At 42.4% G+C, this 21,301-nt stretch overlaps 1 protein-coding gene across 11 annotated transcripts in view; it reads right to left on the bottom strand.

Moving 5' to 3' along the window:
* Positions 1-21,301, bottom strand: part of APBB2 (amyloid beta precursor protein binding family B member 2) — a 375,499-nt gene that overhangs the window by 217,811 nt on the left and 136,387 nt on the right. For 9 of the 11 annotated variants that reach the window (XM_049108653.1, XM_049108650.1, XM_025438365.3 and 6 more), the window contains one exon: positions 17,900-18,015. The exons of 1 other annotated variant lie outside the window; for it this stretch is intronic. In XM_049108653.1, the coding sequence (XP_048964610.1) occupies positions 17,900-17,945 (46 nt within the window). In that variant the 5' untranslated portion in view covers positions 17,946-18,015. Of the gene's footprint in view, positions 1-809; positions 1,070-17,899; positions 18,016-21,301 lie in introns of those variants that run through there. One more of the 11 variants, XM_049108652.1, reaches the window with a different exon arrangement.

Raw genomic sequence — 21,301 nt, 5'->3', positions numbered from 1 at the left:
CATCCTTGTTTAACAGATGAACAATTTGAGAACTCATGCGGGGATGTTCTGGTAGCAACTTGAACCGGAATTCAAATCCACATCTGCATATTTTCTCTCCATTGCTTTTTTTTTAACCAAAGCCCCGTGGTCTTTGGTGACCTGGTGTTGGAAGTCTCACATGTCACTGTCACTTCTGCTACATTCTGTTCCTTAGAAGCAAGTCCCTAAGGCCAGCCCACATTCAAGCTTAGGGAATCAGGAAGGGTGAGTGGCCTATTTTTTTTTTTTTTTAAAGATTTTATTTAGTTATTCATGTGCAGAGGGAGAAGCAGGCTCCCTGCAGGAAGCCCGATGCAGGACTGAATCCCAGGACTCTGGGATCACGACCTCTGGGATCACGACCTGAGCCAAAGGCAGACACCACTGACCACCCAGGTGCCCCTCTCTCCATTGTCTTTGAAGAGGCTTGCGGGGACAGCCAAGTCTTGTAGCTCCCCATCTTCCTCACACAGCCATATCCAGAAGAGTAGGGCTGTGTAAGTTCCACATGCAACCAGTGCTTATGTGATTGCCAGTGTTGACCTTTCTTTGAGAAATCAAGATGGAAAACCATAATCAAAGATAGAAATAGGTACAGCCACATTTACTAACCCTACATGATTCCCAACTCCCCTAATAAGGAAAAAAAGAGGGAGAGAAGGCAAAGAAATGATGAAAGGAAGGAGGGAGAGAGGAAGGAAGGTGGGAGAGAGGATGGAAAGAGGGAGAGAGGAAGGAAGGAGGGAAAGAAGAAACTGTCCCCGGCCGTGGATGATAATGAAACATACACCCAAGTAGAATCTCTGCGTTCTCCCATCCACTTCGGTACTTTTTGTCCCACAAGAGTGTCAGCTGCAGATCTTGGATCAACTTCTCTTCCTTCTTGGCCCTTTGGCTGCGGCCTCAGAGAAGGCTCGGGGAAGATGGGCTGCCCAGCAACATTCCTCTCCGAAAGGCAGCAGGAGGGAAGAAAACAGCTCGGCCCTGACCCACGGGCCGAGGCCGCCACCAGGAACAGGGTGTTCCTCTCAACACAGGATGCCCATTCACAACCCACACCAAGGTCCTCCTGTATCTCTAGCCACCATCGGCTCTCCTCGTCAAAACTAAGAGCAGAGCGGAAAGCAGACGGCAAGCCCCGCTGCCAGGGAAACTGAAACAAAGGGGGCCCTGAGTCCAGAACCACACCCGTCACCTCGCCTGCTCTCACCCCCACTGTTCTCAAGCTGGGAAGAGGACAAGCCGCCTTAGAAATGTCTTCAAAAAACCGTTTAGACCTACTGTCGGCCCAGTATCACACTGATACATGAACTTAGAGGGTCCCATAAACTTAGAAATATGTTAGGACAAACTTAGGTGGATCTTTTTTTTCAAGACAGTTTTCCCAGGTTAAGAACCATTGCACTGGTTGGTCACAGTGAGAGAACAGAGCTATGGAAAAGGAAATCACCACCCTCCCACGAAGTCTCCTTCTCAACCCCCCTAGTTCAGTGAGGCAGACATCCAAGCAAGATCCCAGCCATCTCTGACATCATCCTGCCCCAGCCCCCATGCCCATTTGGGGATCTGGCACCAGCGATCTACACTAAGGAGCTACAGACATCTGAATTCTCCTCCCTTCATTGCCACTGTCACCACCTAAGCCAGGGTTCTATGAACTCTCTTGGAGGCCTGCAGTCCATCTCCTGATCAACCATCTGCCCTCACTCCAGCCTCCTGCACACTTCTACAGATTTATCCTCCTAAGAGAATCCACCACCTTTATCATGACCATACCCATGCTCCAGACCATTAAAAGTGGGACTCTAGGGCCAGAGCAGTTGGGTTTGAATTCTGTCTCCATCACTTCTTATTATGAGTTTCCTTGGGTAAGTCACCTAACCTCTGTGTCTCAGTTTCATCAACTGTATAATGGACATAATGAGAGTCATAATGTCAAAGGCTTACTGCAGAAATTAGTTGAGTGTGTATAAAACACTCAGAATGGCGGTAACACAGTCAGTGCTATTTAAGTATTAGCTATCATCATTACCAGTATGACTCTTTTAAGAGCTCCCCTACTGGCTATCAAATAAAATCTCCATTCTACCAATAGGCTCTCAAGACCCTCCATGTACTAGACCAAAATAAGCCCAACTTGCCTCTAGTCTCTAGAGACATAAACCCTTCCTCTACCACCTGACCCCCAAGGGCACACCAGCCTGGGCTCCACACTTGTTACTGAACCTCCTGAAAGTTTCCCACTTGTATGCTTCTGCTATTTGTTTTGCCCGGGACATCCTATCACTGTCTGTCAAACCCTTACTATCTCTCAAGGATCGGCTCAAGCATTGATCCCACCCAAGACATTGTCATCAAGAATTCAGGTGGACAGCACTGAAGGTGTTAATGTATCTAGCAGGTTTTGCAAACATGCCCTTATCTGTCTAAGAGTTATCACTTTGGATTACCTCAAAGAAATAACCTTTGTCATTTTGGGACTCAGGCAGTCAGAATAGATGGCTTTTGAAGCCTCCTTTGGAGACCCTTGGGGTTATATAATGTTTCCTTGTTCCTTTGAGATAATCCTTCATTAACCAAGAAGAGGATGCATAGGTTAACCACATATATTTTTATTTTACAAATGAACAGCTGAAACTGTTTTAAGTCTAAGTTCCAAGGTTATGAAAAAAGTGTAATTTTACTAGATGGTGTCTACAATCTCTCTTTATAATTTGATGGTGCTGTGACTTATAATTCCTTTTATCCTAACAGCTCAAAAGACAAATTTGATTTTTGACCTTAAATTATTTCATAATACATACCATTGCACCACTTCTTTTTTTTTTTTTAAGATTTATTTATTTGTTACTTGAGAGAGAGAGACTGTGTGGGCAGGGAGGGGGTGCACAGAGACAGAAAGAGAATCTCAAGCAGACTCCCTGCTGGGCATGGAACCCAATGTGCGGCTTGACTAGGTAATGACCCCGAGATCATGACCAGAGCTGAAACCAAGAGTCGGATGCTCAACTGACTGAGCCACCCAGGCGCCCCCAAAGTACCACTTCTACCTTCTGGGGGAAAACGATTCACAGAGTATTTGCATGAAGTCTAACAATGCACTAATTCTAAGACAGTAAAAAAGAAAACCCTAATTTGGGTTATTTTTTCCCCTACCCCTGTTTTCAGCAATGCAGAATTCTAGGATAAATTGTTTCCCATAAAAGTTAGAACTAGCCCCCAGATTTCTTGAAATCCCTAGGGTAGAACTTAGCCATAAAAAATTTGAAAAGAAGTAGAAAATTTAATAATCCCATTACCCTGAAATCCAATAAAGCCTGTTGGAGCTTCACATTTTTAAGAAATCAGACTATTTATGCTATTACCCCTAGAACTGCTATAGTTTCCTACAAAGCCATAAATATACACAATGTAGTTCACCAGAACACTGACTAAGACGATCATAAAAAAGGCCATAAGGAAGATACCGGCCATGAAGCATGGCTCGACGGTACTTGCTACAGCAGGTTCATGCAGGCAAGTTCATTTATTTTGAAAATTACATTTCTAAGTCCACAACTCATCGCCTTCAACTGTGAACAACTTTTAATATAAGTTAGAATGTCCTTCTCAGCGACAGTTTTCACACGAGCTAAAGGTCATACTGAATATCAAGGAACAGTTACGAGGTAATCACAGCATACGGGGAAAAGCATATAACATCTGTATCTTCACATTTGCTTCAGCTATCATCGCATTCAGCTGTAAGCATCAGAAAACCCAAATAACAGTGAATTCAATAAATAGGAAGTAATTGGAAGGCTCAAGGCTGCTGGTGTCAATTCGACAGGAACAATGTCAGAGCAGCTATCTCGGTGATGCTCTTGGCTTTTCCTTCATGCTTGTAACCTCATGGTGACATGAGGGCTGCTGTGCATTCAGACAGCTTATCAGTATTCAAGGCAGGGCAGAGGAGAAAACAAGTAAGGGCAGTGACAGGCTCATGTGTCAGGCAGGTTTTATCAGGACCATAAATGCTTCCCAGGAAACCCCAACCCCCACCCAAATGGACTTAATTCTCAGGTCTCCCTGGCCAGAACCAGGTCACACTTGCCACAAAGAATCCTAGAAGTTTAGGGTCAGGACCGACAGGTTAGCTTGAACCATCACAACTATTGTCTGAGGCTGGTCATCATGCTACACAGTCTGTTAGCAAAAATGGAGCAGGATTTAGGCATAGGGTGGGCAATTATTTGTCTCTATTTTGAGTCTCCATCTTGAGAATAAGAAAGTCGTCCAATGTGTAGAAAAGATAATTATAGTATTTCCAAAGCGTTTGTTGCTCCCCCAACTTAAAAGCATCTACCATATATAAAGCAATGTTTTACAAATTCCAATACCTATAAAAACAAACAAAAACTGGTTAATCTCTGGGTTTGTAAGCTCTGATTTTTTTCTCTCTATATATAAACAGATAAAAATTGACAGTCAGATGGTGAAAAGACAACTGTGAAGTCTTGGTGCCATGAATCCTCATCACAACCTGAATGAGTTCTACAAAGTTCTACCTGAGGTGAATTTCACCTTTCACTAGGCAGAAAGGCCATGTTAGCTGTGATACGCATGGTAAAGTTGGGGGTGAAGCATCTTAATTGTATTTTCCCCACTCCGTTTTCCCTCTTCTCTCATTCAGCTCTCCTAAGCCTGCCTGATGGAACAGGTGAATCTCTTTAGCACCCTGGCTCTCCCATGGAATCATGCCCCCACCCACCCACCCCCGCCACAGCCACTTAACATCCAGCAGCTTCCCACTGCTCTTTGGAAATTATCAAAACCCCGTACCAAGACTCCAAGTCTGTTCAGCCCAGCCTCCTCCAACTCCATCTCTCACCAAGCCCTGCCATGCCCGCCATGCTCTAACATTCTAGTCTTCTTTCCATTCCTTTGAACCATCCATATTACCACAGACTATGATGAGCTTTCCTCAGTTCTCCACATGGCTAGGCTCTTCCCATGCTTCAGATCACAGATCAAACAGCACTTGTTCAGGGACATCCTCCCCATGTCACCCCATGTCATGGGGGCCCTGCCCAGGAACTCTCCAACAGACTACTGACTTCTCCACAGCATGGACCACAGTCCATAATTATCTTCTCTGAGTGGCTTTCCTCTTGTCTCCTTCCATCCCTAAAATAAATGCAAGTTCCAAGGAAGCAGTCACCTTACCTACACCTTACCCACTGCTCTGTCCACACAGCCCAGCACACAGAAAGGCTCTAGACCTTTCTGCCATCTGCTTCCGGGATGCATTTGATGCAGCGGATCTCCAGCTCCTCTGTGGGTCACTAACTCCTCGAGGTAGCCACCAAACCGACACTGCATCCCCAGGACCTGCTCCCCCTCCCCCCAGCAATCCCGACCTGGGAATCTCCTCTCTCCCAGCAGCTTCTCCTGCTTAGAACCCCTTCCCACTCCTGCCATAGCTGCTGAAGCAGGTGGCATAGTGGTTGGGAGCACAGAGCCTGCAGCCAGACAGCCTGGACTCAAATCCCAACCATACCACTCACTGTGCAGCCTGAAATAAGTTACTTATCTCCCCTGTGCCTCAGTGTCCTCGTCTGTAACTGAGTGATAAGAGTAGCACCCATATCCCAAGACAGCTGCTAGGAGGACTGAAAGGATGCCCATGAAGTGCTGGAGCAGTGCCTGCCTTGGAAGTGGCAGTCACTAATAATGCAGCAACTAATAATATAAATAGCTTATTATCATGAACATGCGCTTCGTTTTCACTAGGATATATTCTTCCCATGCACCCCCATTTCAACAGGTCCATCCACAATACCCCACTTCACGTGCAACTCAAGTAACACCTGCAACCCCATAGTCGCTCTACCACTCCATGATCAGAATCACATCTGTTCCTAGACCTTTGTCCTACTGGAGGAGGAAGCTTTCAAAGTTGGGTTTTAGTCCTTGAGCTTCATGATTACGCCTATCTTTCCTGGCCTTCCCCTCCTCTAAGCTGCTACACGACGTGATTTGATTCTGATAATTGCCACCTTTGGCCATGTCTACATATGAAAACATACACTCTTGGAGGACAATATGTAACTCTTCTCAATCCTCCAGAGGAGCCAGCACAGCATTACAAGTAGAGCAGATGCAATAGCAATCCATCTACTGATTGGCTCTGATCACCCCTCCAGCCTTAACTCCATTCCTGTCCCTCAATCAGAAAAAAGGGGAGCCATTTTTTAACTATTGCTTAAACCGGACCCTTTGGTGGAAGAAACAGATTTCAAAAACAAAAGGCTTCTATCTCCTGACATTCAAAAAACAACAGGAAATCCTCTTTACCCCTAAGCAAGCCCCAGTCACAAGGAATGGTAGCAGGTATGCATGATTTAGCCAAGTCATGCTGGATTTATTGGTTTCAAGTTCCAAATAAGCAATATGCAACTTAAGCCATTTGGGGAATTTTCTTGTACCCTGAGAGATGGGGATCAACACTTGCCATGATTGGATACTCCTAAGAGGGCACTCTAAGGAGAAAACAAATCTGATTCCACAGATTTAAGTATTTTCCATAGAACTGAAAGGGAGAAAATGACTTAAAGTTTAGATATACTTTAACAAAGCATTTTCTATAGAATACGCAAGAATGCATACTTGCTATTTTGTTTCTATCCCTTTCTCTATAAACACACACATACCTCATTAAAGAAAGTTCTAGAAGGTACAGAGGCTAACAATAAACTGACCTATCTGGTGACTCTGAAATATGCCAAGTCATTCCTTTCAGAATTCTATGGGTTTCATGTTGCAAGGATTCTTGTGACCTTCATTCAGGTCATCAGAGTTCACTTCCCCCAAGAACAATTTCAGGTTTGCATAAATGAACAAGTGTCCGGGAAACCTGGAAAAATAATTCTATCTGCTTTGTTTTCAAAAATGCCCCCAAAAAGTTGTATATTTCTTTTTTTCTCTCTTTCCAGAGGCTGCTCCCAGAAGATAGTTTTAAGCTCCAAAGTTTGGCTGGAACATTTCTTCTCAACCACTCCTTTTGCAGGAAGTCCCCGTGGCCACTTCCCTGAGGACAACACATTCCTCTCATCTCTCTCTGAGTCAAAACCTATCCACATATACAGAAGGCTAATCTATCCCACCATCTGAATCCTCTACATATGAAATGTGGGGCAAGGCTGTTTAGAAGCCCCTAGAGTTGTCCCCAAAATGCTAGGCATGAGGTTTGAAGATACTTGCCACCCTACAAATAGGTTTCCCTGGAACAAGAAAGCTAGTCTACGGAAAATAAAAAAGGAAGCCACACTTAGTTCCCTCCAAGGACTGTTATGCCACATCTTCTAGACTCATTTTACAGCAAAAGCAGACACCAAACAGGCTTCTTTCCAGGATGTCCATTCCTGTTACTGAAGACTTGACACAGGGCTTCTTGGTTCTGCTTTCTATTTTGATGCTAGAGATGATAGACCTAGAGCACCCATGTGAAGATGGGACTTTTTCATTACCATAACAAAATAAATTTTGATATAACATTCAAATCTCCACCGGAGAAGAAGCAGACTACAGAGGGAATTTTAAAACAAAAAAAGCAAAAATTTACAAAGAAGGAATTTTAATTTGGATTGTTGAAACCTTAATTTCTCTCTCCAGAGAGACAGAGATGTCACCTTTCTTTATTACTGTTAACATCAAGAGATAATTTTATTTACTAGACGTGAAAACAAGCTCTATTTTATGAGTATCTAAAAATAGAAGCAGTAGATAGGCTTCTGATAAGCAATTTCAGAGCTACGGTTCACATGCCACATAAAATCTAGAATCAAGCTCACTGAGACATGCCCAGAAAATAGTGTTCTTCAAGTGGTCTGGTGTCCAAAGATGAACTGTACTACTTCACCACACTCCAAAACTACGGCTTAGGTGCAAGTGTCTTTGCAGAACACTCATTCACTGAATTAATATTTATTTAATACTCATTTATGTTTAAGATTCTTTGCAAATCAGAGATCGCAATCTGGTGATTCAAAGGTCTTAAAATCCTGTCATCAGACTATGCTGATAAGAGTTGCTAGTCCATATTGTGAGCCAAAATGACAAGGACTCTGCCTGTTTCAAATACATGGAAAACCTGAATAAGATATAGCAACTTTTGGGGACACCTGGGTGGCTCAGCGGTTGAGTGTCTTTGGCTCAGGTTGTGATCCCAGGATCCTGGGATGGAGTCCCACATCATGGTCCCAGCAGGAGGCCTGCCTCTCCCTCTGCCTATGTCTCTGCCTCTCTCTGTGTGTCTCTCATGAATAAAATCCTAAAAAAAAAAGTCAAAATAATGAAAAGCAAATCTCTGGGCCATAACTGAGGATGGAACTCAAAAATCAGTAAAGATAGTTAAAGCCTGAGGACCTAGAAGGCTTTCTGATGACCTACAGAGAAGAAAGGAACAAAGAGATAATGAAACTGGCTAGCCAGAGCTGAGCTGCGGGCTCTAGGTGGGCAGTCACAAAGGGCTGCCCCTCAGTAAAACCAAGTCTAGAAAACACAATCCCTATCAAAGCCCATCTGGCTTCTTTGTAGAAATTGAAAAACTTCCCCTATAAAGGGAAAGAATAGTCTTTTAACAAACAGTGCTGGGACAACTAGAAATGCACATGAGGAGAATGAACTGAACCACTGCTTCAAAATATGTTAACTCAAATGAATCAAACACCTAAATGTAAGCACTAAAATTATAAATTGATTAGGCAATGGTTTCTTTTTTTTTCCCTAAGCAATGGTTTCTTAGATAGAACATCAAAAGTACAGACAAAAAGCAGATAAACTAAACTGCATCAAAATTTTAAACTTTTGTGCTTCAAAGGATACTAGTAAGAAAGTAAAACTGCAATCCAGAGTAGGAGAAAATTTTTACAAATTGCATAAGAGTGTAGTATCCAGAATATTCAAGGAAGAATAAATAACTCAATTTAAAAGTGAACAAATGAAAAGATGCTCAACATCATAAGTCACTAGGAAAATGCAAATCAAACCCAGAACGAGATGCCACTTTATACCCCTTAGGATAGCTATAATCAAAAAGATAGACAATAAAAAGTGTAGCATGACCCAGCAATTCTGCTCTATGTATATACCCAAAAGAAATGAAAACATCAGTCTACTCAAAAACTTGTACATCAGTGTTTACAGCAACATTATTTATGATACCAAGAGGCAGAAATAACCCAAATGTCCATAAACAGATGAACAGAAAAAACAAATGTGGGACTGTATCTGTACAATGGAATAATATTCAACAACAAAAAGAATTAGGTACCAATAAGTACTCAACATGGATGAACCTTGAAAACATTATGCTAGAGACACAAAGTAAGGTTCACAGTCTCCGAGGGAGATGGGTAGGCATGTGTGGTGATAATTAATGATGGGTTCAGGGTTTCTTTTCAGAGTGGTAAAAATGTTCTGGAATTAGGAGGTGGTGATGGTTATGTATCTTTGTGAATATACTAAATGCGACTGCATTATATAAAGAGTGAATTTTATGGAGTGAATTATATCTCATTTGGGGGGAGAGGAAGTCAATGGGCAAATTCAATGATAAGATTAAAAACAGCCAAAGAGCAAATTCATGAATTAGAAGGTAGTCTGTGTTGAGGTTGTAATGACTCACCTGAGAAGCAGAATTTTTTAGCCCACTAGAATTTGGAGATTTGTCAACAGAACAGTGTCTTGGAATGTGGCCTCTCTTTATAGCCTCCCTCGTACTATACTTTGTCTCTTACTCCTATCAGGTAGCAGGAGTCCTACCGTTTGGCTACACTACCTGGCATAGCAGTTTTGAGAGGAGTTGTCTCTTTTGAGAACAAACTAAGAATTCTCGAAGTAGAGGAAGTAACTTCACACACAAACCTATGTGTATGGAAGTTCCTAAACAGCAAATAGTTGGTAGTAAATAGAAAAGGGAAAAGTTCAGAATGGCAAGAGAGAAGGGAGGTGTGGTAAACTGAGTAAGAAAAGGAATACAGGAATTCACAGAAGCTGAAACAGTCAAGGATGCAGATTCTCTCCCAGAGCCTCCAAGCCAAACAAGCTCTGCAGATACCTCGGTAACCCAGGAACACTCCCTTTCAGACCTCAGGTCTCCAAAATGGTAAGACAATAAATCTGTATTGTTTTAAGTCACTAGTTTGCAGTAATTTGTTATAGCAGCAATAGAAAACTAATACAGGAGGTAAATGGAAGGTCAGGAAGATGCTGTAACTCAGCTTTGATGTAAATAAAGGAAACTGACCCTAAAACAAACCAGGGCATTTTCAGTTGCTTCCCGGCTGGCAGAGGAAGAAACTAAGGAGATATGGGTAAGAAGGATCATGAGTCAGGCAGATGCAAACAATAGGGGTTGTCATATACAGAAAGAAGCTATGTAAACACAACCAAAGCTAGAGAACCAAGTATGTTCAAAAACAGGATTTGGAAAAATTTGCAACGTGCAAGGAATTCCTCACCCCCCCCTTCAATGTTATATAAATTTTCAAGTAAGTACTTATTTGTTCATTCATTCAATATGTATTTATTGGGCACTTACTATGTGTCAAGCCCTGTATTTACTCACATTCATAATGGTTACTCAAAACTTTTCCTATTCAAAGCACTCATACAATTACACTAGACAGTGGGTGCTGGCATGCTGTTTAAGCTAACTAGATAAACCAAAACATTATCCTGTAAAAGCATTTTTATTTTTGTCACTGCTATTATGTAGTAAAGTAGATTACCTTTACTTATTTGGATGTGATCGCTCTCCTTTAAAAGCTTTGTTATACATTTGTTCTTTGTCTTGGCTTATTTGTAGATATTTTAAGCAGTTAAAATCCAAGTTTAAATAATACTTCACTACCCATAAATTTCCTGAGTGCTATGTTTTGAATATATTTGCTCTAACTTGAACTGGTTCTCCCCTGCAGCCATGCCTTGTTTGCAGCTCTCTCTCTGGAAAACAAATATAATAGAATTTTTAAACTAGAGATTGCCTAAATATCATCCAGTCCAACTCCTCAATTTACAGATGTCAGAAGTGAGACTCAGTTGGTTCTAATAACTTGTCTACTAGCCCTAGGTGGTGGGGCCAGGCCTCTTGTCTCCCTAGCAATGGCTCTGCAGCAATCACGGGCTCCCTGCTCTTAAACCCAGAGTACTAGGCCCAGGGGCTCGGTCTCATATCTTAATTAAGCTCCTCAGGCTATTGCTGTATGAAAAGGCTGGCAACCTGTCTCTTTAAAGAACTAGATTTTAAGCTTAAAACCAATACGAACTGTGTACGATGAAAACAAGTCACATTATCTGCACAAAAATAAGTTCAGGGTTTTTTTACATTTGGATCACACGTACTTCATGCAGCTGATTTTTGGCCACTGAACAGATTAAAAAAAAAAGAAGCTAAGCCTCAATATTTGGAAAAAATAACGAAATACAAAGTACAACAGTGAGGACAGCATAGTTCACCTATCACGTCGGAAAGTGTTTTCTCGTCTCCCTCTGTTTCCAGAGTAGGAAGAAATGTGCAGTCCTCACACAAGGGTGGTGGAATGGAAATAGATAAAACTTCTCCAGAAGGTAGTTTGGGTGTGCATAGCAATGTCTTTATAATGTGCAAGCAACACTTTAACTCAGCAGTTTCACTTCTGGACATTTCTTAAGGGAGAAAAAAAGAGGGTTATGAATGATGATTAATCCAGAAGGACATCGAAAGATTGGAAATACCCTAAATGCTCAACAGTGGGTGATTGTTCTTTGTTTTGTTTTTTTAAGATTTTATTTATCTGAGAGAGAGAGAGAGAGAGAGAGAGAGAGAGCAGAGCACATAAGTCGTCGGGGGGGGGGGGGGCGGCGGTGAGGGACAGAAGGGAGAGGGAGAAGCAGACTCCCTGCTAAGCATGGAGCCAGCCTCAGGTCTCCAGCTCATGCTCATGACCCTGAGATCATGACCTGAGCCAAAGGCAGCCACTTAACCAAGTGAGCCACCCACATGCCCTAACAGTGGGGGACTGTTAATCATGATATACCCATGCAATGTAATAATGTGTAAGATTGTTAAAAATCACAGACTAGAAGATTTAATAATATTAGAAATTTCCATGACCAATTAAGTGACAAAAAGCATGTCATAAAATAAGACATACAGTATGATCACCATGTTTAACATAAACGGGCAGATGCATGCATGTACACATACACAACCGACCATAAAAATGCATGCAAAATGTTAAGGATGGGGCTTTTTTTCTTTGGGCTTTTCAGTGTCTATACATTTTCTAAAATAAATGGATTCTTTTTTTCCCTCTTGGACAGAGGAAAAATCTAATCAGTGTTATTTTTTAAATCTTGTTCCTTTAATCTTCCCCAACTCCAACACCCACTCCTCATTCAGGGAATCTTATTGCTAAAACTGTGAAGACTCCTGAAGGACTCCTCAGCTGTGATCACCAGCATCTGGACAATCCTGCAGGGCTTCCTCCCACACCAGGAAAACCAATTAAAACCAGAGCAGAAAGTCCCTCTCTTGGGATACTGTGTCATATCCTGCCTGTCCTGGGCAGTGAGACCCACTTGGCTGTTAATGATCTTGAACCCTGTACTCAGGTTCCTGGTCCTAACTCAAATTCCAAATGTTTCCCCATAACCCAGCAGAGTGGAGAAACCCTGCCCCTCTCCAGACTCCCCAAACATGATTCTGTCCAAGCACACTTTCCAATATTATGTAATCTCTAGCCTAGTGCTTCTCAAACTGGGACTTGAGACCCATTAATTGTCGCTGAAAATCAATTTAATGAGTCTTGACCAGCACTTTTTTAATCATGGTAGAAGTTCACATATCCAGGTAAAGCTGAAGCAGCTCTGCTGCATTCAACTGTTTTCACTGCCTCCCTCCCTCTGGATTACCATATACATAAGTCTACCACTGGCCACAGCTGCTTTTGAGTTGCCAGGAAAGTAAATGTTCTAGTCTAGAAAGATATTTATGATACCTTGTTGAGTAGACACCATGTACAACATTACCCCATGTCTGTAAATAAACAGAAGATAAATATATTGAGAGAGAATGCTTGATGTACAGAAGGGTAATCAACAAAATGCATAAACTGGCTATCTCTTGGTATATAGAGTTGTGAAAGCTTGTTTTTTCTTTATTTTTAAATTTTTCTTTCTTTTTTTTTTTTTTTTAAGATTTTATTTGTTTATTTGACACAGAGGGAGAGAGAACACAAACAGGGAGAGTGGCAGGCAGAGGAAGAGGGAGAAGCAGGCTCCCCCAAGTAGGGAGCCTGACACAGGGCTCCATCCCAGGACCCTGGGGCTATGACCTGAGCGGAAGGTAGATGCTTAACCGACTTAACCGACTAAGCCACCCAGGTGCCCCTATTTTTTTTTTAAACTTTTCTATATTAAACATGTATACCTGTATGATTTTTAAAAGTGTTATTACTCTTATTGTACTTATTACTATTACTTTTTCAATATGAAGTACTCTCCTAGGGCCTCTCTGTTATTTGTGGCTACTGAATTTAATTGGGTATGAGAGGAGCTAGAGACAAATGTCAGCATCCTTTGATGCTAAATCTTTTAGGTCTATAAGACCTTATTACCAAAAGCTTGAGTGGGGAGAACAGGTGAGTGGACACCACCTAAACAAGTGGTCAACAGGTCACTAGACAACTCAAGCATAGGAAGGAATATAGATGGGAGGAGAGGAGCAAATAAACCTAGACTCAGATTGTAGCTCTGCTCTGAAAAGTTACTTTGCTGTTTCAAGACTCTGTTTTCTCACCTGTGAAATGGGGATAATAAAATGAACCTTTAAAGGTTTATTCAGTTCCAAGTGAGATACTTCTATTAAATTTAGGATACAGTGTGTGGCATGTGGTAGGGTCTCAAACAAAATCAATGCCTTTCATCAGGGACAGCAAGGAAGTCAAAGAGGGAAGCCCAAAAGAAATAATCATGTGCCTATTAATTACTATTTAAACCTTCTATCTTTCATTTATTTTTTCAAAAAAATTTTTAAGTAGGCTCCATGTCCAGCATGGGGCTTGAACTCACAACCCTGAGATCAAGACCTGAGCTGATATCAAGAGTCAGATGCTTAAACAACTGAGCCACCCAGGCGCCCCTGCTTAACCTTTTTGAATGGAAATTTCTTAAGTGCAGAAAAAGAGGAAACACCCACCTCTGAGAGAGCGATAGGAAGGTGGAAGGAGAGCCAGGGATGGGTGAGCAGAGCATCGTGCAGCATCCTGGCTGCCCTATTTATGCCCCTGTGGCCTTGGCCTGTAGACGTTCTGCCAAAAGGTCTGGAAAGTACTTTATAGGGGGCCTTCCTAAAGACAATGATCAGATCCTATCTCAAACCCAAGGTGATGAAACAAATATCTGAAGACCTACCACAGATAAAGCACTGTCCTCATATAGAGAGAAGAGAAGGAAGTGAAAGAGTTTAGTGTTGAAATCCAGACAAAATATATACATAGTCTAAAATATAGAGAGCAATTTGGAACACAAGCATCAAGAAGGATATTTAAGAGCTACATGGGCACATGCTTGTATTTGGGAAACCAGGGAAGCATCCTGGGAAAGAGGGCAATGCTGCTATGCCCTAGAGCCAGAGTAGAGTTCTAGCAGGCAGTCAAGAGATGGATCTGCATTCCACAGAAGGAATGGCAGGAGCTACCCATTTAGGCTAGAGTAAGGTATCTACTGAGGAGGAATACTACTAACAACAACTATTATTAACCATGAGTAATGGGTACTAAAACAAGGGGCAGGGAAAGAAAATGTGGAAGATTCAAACGTCAGAGTGACCTTTTAGACTAGTGGGGATGCACCAAACATTCTGGTAAGGGATAAAAGCCATGCTTAGATGAATCTGGCTAAATACATAAGTCAAATTTGCAAGGCAAGAGACCGCAGGCCAGAGGTCAGATCTTGACAGCTGGAGTTAGAGTAGCTGTAGCCATGCTAGGTGCAAACACAATAAACAAGGACGCAATCTTATTCACAATCCCCAGAATTATTTCAAAACACTAGTCTTAACATGAGCACAAATATCTGCATGAAAACACGGGAGTGGTCCACTCTAACCACTGACTTCTACTTTTGGCGTTCAATGGATGCCATTCCATCCACATTTCACCAAAGACCAGCATCCTGGCCTGAAAGAAGGTAGCCCTGAACAGGAAAATAATAATGCCAAAGCAGAAAAAAAGAAAATCTACAAACTGCAATTTGCCATGTGAGCCTCAAAAATTGTTCAGAGTGCAGCAGCACTGTGTACTATCAACTCTTGATCAAGAGTTCTGACCACACCTAATGACAAAATTATGAATTCTAGAGAATTCCACCCCCTCCAAAATATTTTCTCTTCTCCAGGAAGAGTGTGGTCCTGTTCAGACCTAGTCCCAGCTGAGAAGCACCCCCTCCCCACCCACCCACCCCCCACAAGTCATCTTAACTTTCTTGACTTAGGGGACAGGAGATAGAGCAGCTGAGGTTAATGTTTCTTACCACCAAGAGGGGCCTCTAAAGAGCATCCGCTGGAGGTTTCAACAAGCAAATCCAATTTTTTTTAAAGATTTTATTTATTTATTCATGAGAGAGAGAGAGAGAGAGGCAGAAACACAGGCAGAGGGAGAAGAAGGTTCCATGCAGGAAGCCTGACGTGGGACTCGATCCCGGGTCTCTAGGATCAGACCCTGGGCTGAAGGCGGTGCATAACCACTGAGCCACCCAGGCTGCCCAAGCAAATCCAATTTAATAATAAGGAGAAGGGAGATACAAGGGGGAGAAAGGGGAGAACAGAAAAGACACCACACAAAATAAATGATGGTTTCAGCATACTGAACTGAGGGATCAACAATACCCTAGGGAGAAGACAAAAAGCCCAAAAGGGTGAGAACAACAATTCTAGTTCCTGGGAAGGATGTTTCAAGCAAGGTGTTATGCAAACACGCTAAAGGCCAAGGGACTATCATGTGCCCACTCGCAGCCACTCACCCTCCTTCCCACCAGGAAAAAAGCACCAGTGACATGTGCAGCAGAGGCCTCTGGGAATGGCTAGCATACTCCCAGCATCCAGGAAGGGTAAAATAAAAACAGTTTTCTCCCAGAGAGCTCTTAATAAGAAGTCAGTCAAGTGAAGAAGAAATGCACCCTTTCAACTACTTGACAGCCCAGACTCTGAAGCTCAGAGGCCCTTGGAAAACTCTGAAGAGGTACGACGGTGAATCACTCATGAAGCTGGTGAGCAATGAGCTGGTCCACAGATATAAATTTCTCAAGTGAATTTACTTCTTCCACCCAAAGAACCTAAACTTTAAAATCCTAACCATTTTGAAAGAAGAATTTTCTTCCAAACATATTAGATTGACCACATAAAATTAGCATGTTTGCAGGTCAAAACTGGTAAAAAAAAAAAATAAATAACAATTTCACATGTTTCAATCATAGTACATGGCCTCCAACTTCTTCCAAAAGCAGAAAAGAGGCAAATTTGTTCTTAACAGGACAGACCATAGATATTTTAGGCTCTGAGGGCCAAGAGGCAAAGTAGATTATGTTGGGACTTACATAACCATTTAAAAATATAAAAACCATTGTTAGCTCCTACAAAAGCAGGCGTGGGCTAGATTTGGCCAGTGGGCCGGTTTGCTGACCTCCGTTTTACGGTATACAAGGATGAACTTTTTCTGATGTTCACAATGAAAATTGCTCATTTTAGGGTAATGTAGCAATGCCATCAGAGGATGCAAAAGTATCCATGTAAAAGCTGTTCATCCCACCCGTGCACACTGCATCACTGGTGGTTGGTCTGAACCACCGCTCTGTTGTCAGCGCTCCCTTCGGCTGCTGTTTCTAACAACCTGGCTTATTTTAGAAGCAATTGTGTCTGGGGGAGGGTTTGAGGGCAGTTCTAACTTTTCTATGAAGAAACAAATGGAGATGTACAAGGAAATGAGACTTAAAGGTGAATATGCATAAACATAACTATGAAAAGAATATGGGAGCAAAGGTGCTCTGGGGAATTAACCCCAAGCATGCCCCTGATGTGAAGTCAAAATTCCAAAGGTCCCAAGGAAGCAACAAAAGCAAATAAATATCTAAGCACCTGGGCCAAAACTAAAAGGCTAACTGGAGAAAAAAAAAAAGTTTATGACAAACTCTCCTTTATAAAAATAGGACAGATGATTAAAGGGGCAATAATACTTTTTCTCCTAAGTCAGTCAGGGGTAGAGACTCATAGGAAGAGGCCACACAACTGTACCCATTCCCAAAAGACTAATCGGAAAAACTTGAGTTTTGTGAGGCACTGAAAGTCATCACTGAGGGAATCAGGAGTTTCCTCCTTTGGAGGATGCTGACGAATAGGAGTCAGGGATTCTCTCCCTAACATGTATTCAACAATGACATACCCAGAGGACCTCTTTTCTGAGTCCAGAATTCTTTTACTTAAAAGAACGGTAAAAATCAGTAGGAAATGATCTTAGTTTATGGCATTGCTATTGTTTCAAATGTCATATACTGTGATGCAAAAGAGGAAAGCTTAAAAAAAATACAGATTTGTTCTAACTATGAACAAATGTGCTGAAAGACAAAAGGGGAGACTGCTCAGATACACTCCTGGCCTCATATGGCCACTGGATTAGAAAAACCCTGAACTTCAATAACATTTCTCATCACTCAGTATTAAACACGTCCCCTAGAGCAATCCATCCTCCTGCATTTCTAAATGCTCTCATTTAAACCTTATAAATCTTCACCAGGTCAGTACTCCACCATCTTCTACAATGACAATTAAAGGGAAAAAAGGGAAATCCAATCCCATACATACATGAGCTGCTTGGGTGACAGTGAGCCTCCGGGTACCGTCTGCCCATAGCGACCGGTCAGCACATGAGCAGGGGCCTTGACAGTTTCCAAGTATTCGGGAAAGACGGAGTTGGTTCGCTGGGGTTGGGGGTGGGGGGAGAGATTTAAAAAAAAAAAAAAAGGAGAAACAAAACAGAGATTTAGGATAATGACTCCATTTTTTTTCATTAAAATGCTAATGATGACCACAAATTTCCAGATAACCACATTTATGAATTATTCATAGTCACATGCAAGATGAAGTCTCCCTGTCACTGCGGGCTGGCACACAGCTTGCTGATGATGAGCATGTGGCCCCTGTAATAAGTGTGACAGAAGCACAGGTCACTGCAAGTCTATCCGTCAGGGTTGGCCCCCATGGGCCCTCTTCAGAAGACCAGGCAATCCCACCCACATTTCATTGGTGCTCATCTCTCCCCTAAAGTCAAGGAACAGCTCCTCCCTGGTTCTTTGTTGTGATGTCTGAACTAACACCCTGTAAAAACTCTGAAAGCTTAAAAGAAAAAAAGAAATTTTCTGTAGTGGGTAGTTAAGATATCAGAATGATTTTTTTTTTAATTTGAAGTATAATATAAATATAGAAAAGTACACCTACCATAAGTGAAGAGTTCTTAAACTGAACACACCAGATCAAAACCTAGAACATTATCAGCACCCTGGAAGCCCATTTCATTCCCCCTCCTAAAGGCAGCTATTTTTTAAAATATTTTATGTATTTATTCATGAAAGACACAGAGAGGTAAAGACATAGGCAGAGGGAGAAGCAGGCTCCCTGTGGAGAGCCCGATGCAGGACTCGATCCCAGGACCTCAGGATCACGACCTGAGCCAAAGGCAGACACTCAACCACTGAACCACCCAGGTGTGCCCTAAAGGCAGCTATTATGCATAGATTACTTCTGTTCATTTTTTTAGACATCGCACTGATTTGCTGTAATTATTAATTTCTCATTTAAAAAACATACACTGAACATCTCCTATATGCCAAGCACTGTGCCAGACACTACAAACGTGAATGAGACACTGTTTCTGTCGTTAGGGAAAGTGAAGTCCAGTGGGGCCAAGAGACACATATAACCCACTCCAGGGCAGCCCAGGTGGCTCAGTAGTTTAGCGCCGCCTTCAACCCAGGGCCTGGTCTTAGAGATCCAGGATCCAGTCCCATGTCAGGCTCCCTGCATGGGGCCTGCTTCTCCCTCTGCCTGTGTCTCTGTCTCTGCTTCTCTCTCTCTCTTTCCCTCTCTCTCCATGAATAAATAAAATCTTAAAAAAAAAAAAAAAAAACACTCCAAAGGTCAGTGGGATGGATGCGATGTCAGACTCATGTCAAGTTGGGGCACCTAGTCATAAATGGAGATGTTAAGGAAGGCTCCCAAGTAAATGGATTGCCTGACTTATCAGCCTGGGTAGGACTTAGCCAAGCTGGGAATGGGAAACAGGATAATGGAAAAGGCAGAGGTAAGAAACTGCACAGTGTAATTCAGTGCTGCTGGACTCTCTTGGGTGAGGTCAGGAAAGAAGCCTGCAGCCAGATCCTAAACTGTCCACATGTTCAAGGACTCTGACTTTATTCTGGTTGCATACAGTCGCTGATGGGTCAGATCTGGGTTTTGGCTGCATTACTCTTTCTGGATGGGTTCAAAGAGGCAAAGTAGAAGCAAGGAGGCCAGTTAAGCCAGTCTGCTTGTTTGGTATGAGAGGAAGGGTGGGCATTAGGAAAGTAGGGAAGCGGGGAGGAAGAGAAGAATTAGTACTTGGGAAATATCCGGACACTAACAACAGAATAACTCGGTAATTAATTGCATGTACATGGTGGGAGTGATGACTGCATAGAGAATAGAGAAGGATGAACAAGTTTAATCAGGAAGACAAAGGGTTTAGTTTGGGGCATCAGAAATGGAGGTATATAACATTCAGGTGGGGACACTCACATATTCTTGAGTGTGAAGCTTGGGGAAGAAAGCTGAGCAAAACATAAAGCCATCTACATGATCATGACACAAAGCAGAAATTAGGTTTGTGGGTGACAGCCTTGAAGGAATGAGGGTAGAGTGAGAAGATGACAGAATGAGTGTGAGAAAGCAGACCCCTTGAGAGCATGAACAATGATACAAAGGGCAAAAGAAAAAGATTGAAGAGGACAGGCAGATGGGCACCATGGGAAACGAGATAAATAAAGATAAGAAATGAAAAATACACCTTTGGATTTGCCACATAAGCAGTCACTGGCTGCCCTGATTGAGTGCAGTTTCAGTTAAGTGTTGGCAGCAGAGACAAGAGAAGAGGATGGAGAATGGATGGTTGTTGGAAAGAGGAAGTGTTAATGGAAGGAAGTGCTGTATGGACAAGCCGAACAAATCAGCAGAGAGAGAAGGCTGAGAGTGCAAGAGGGAGGAGGGAAAGATCCCTATGGAGGTGGGGAAAAGTCTCAGGAGTACAGATGATGGGGCTGACCTTCAACCTCAAGGGAAATCTACAACACCCCCCAATATTTGAAGAATACTAGAATCAGAGGAATAAAGACCAATCTAGTTAGAGCAAGTTCGTTGGTAAGAGCACTGGGATTTTTGGAGGCAACAGGTGAAATGACAACCACATTGCAGACAAAATAGCTGGTGAGGCTCTTGACAGAGAATGGGCTGACATGGAAATGGTGTGACGGCCTAGATCTAGAAGATCTTGGTTTCTTACACGTGCTTCCCTCCAAAATGGAAACAGACCAACCTCGTCCCTTTTAAGGTAAATATCAACCCCGTCTGTTTTAAGGTAAATAAACATATATGCCAGTGCATATCAAGGGGGAAAGAGGCATTTGTGAGGTAACCATACCCACAGGATAACCTCATGGTATCAAAAGAATATCTTGTAAGTAAAACATTCAGAAAAACACTCTTTTAAAAATGATCTTTCATTTGCAGTGCCAACTTCTCCAAAGGTTTATGTAAGTTATACTTCGCTAACTGAAACGACTCCCCACCATCTCACAAGAGTTCTTAAGATGCTTCCATCCAAAGACCTCTCCCAGCCTGACTAACGTAATAAACATGAAGAGTCAGATGGTTGAAAGTAAAGGTGAGAGGGAGTGGTTGGTTGGCTGCAGCCCCTGCCCTGGAGATGGCCCAGCGTAATGCCTCTTCACACAGCAGCAATGTCATCCCCCTTAGGCTCCTGTCCCCTCTTCCACCTCAGTTCTGGCAAATCCAGAAGTGGGTGAAGTGACTTAGTTCTTGGAAAGCATTCCAATAATGACAAAACAACAAGGCTCATTAGAAAGTCTAATGCAATGGAAAACACATTGAAAGTAGATTTTATGTTCTCCAGGCCAACTCTGTGATCTCAAAAGCTGGGAGGCTACTGCACAATCT

The sequence above is a fragment of the Canis lupus genome, chromosome 3 (assembly GCF_003254725.2).
Source record: "Canis lupus dingo isolate Sandy chromosome 3, ASM325472v2, whole genome shotgun sequence".
In the NCBI taxonomy this organism is placed as follows: domain Eukaryota; kingdom Metazoa; phylum Chordata; class Mammalia; order Carnivora; family Canidae; genus Canis; species Canis lupus.
The sequence above is the reverse complement of the archived record's forward strand: the minus strand, read 5'-3'. Positions and strand labels throughout refer to the sequence as shown.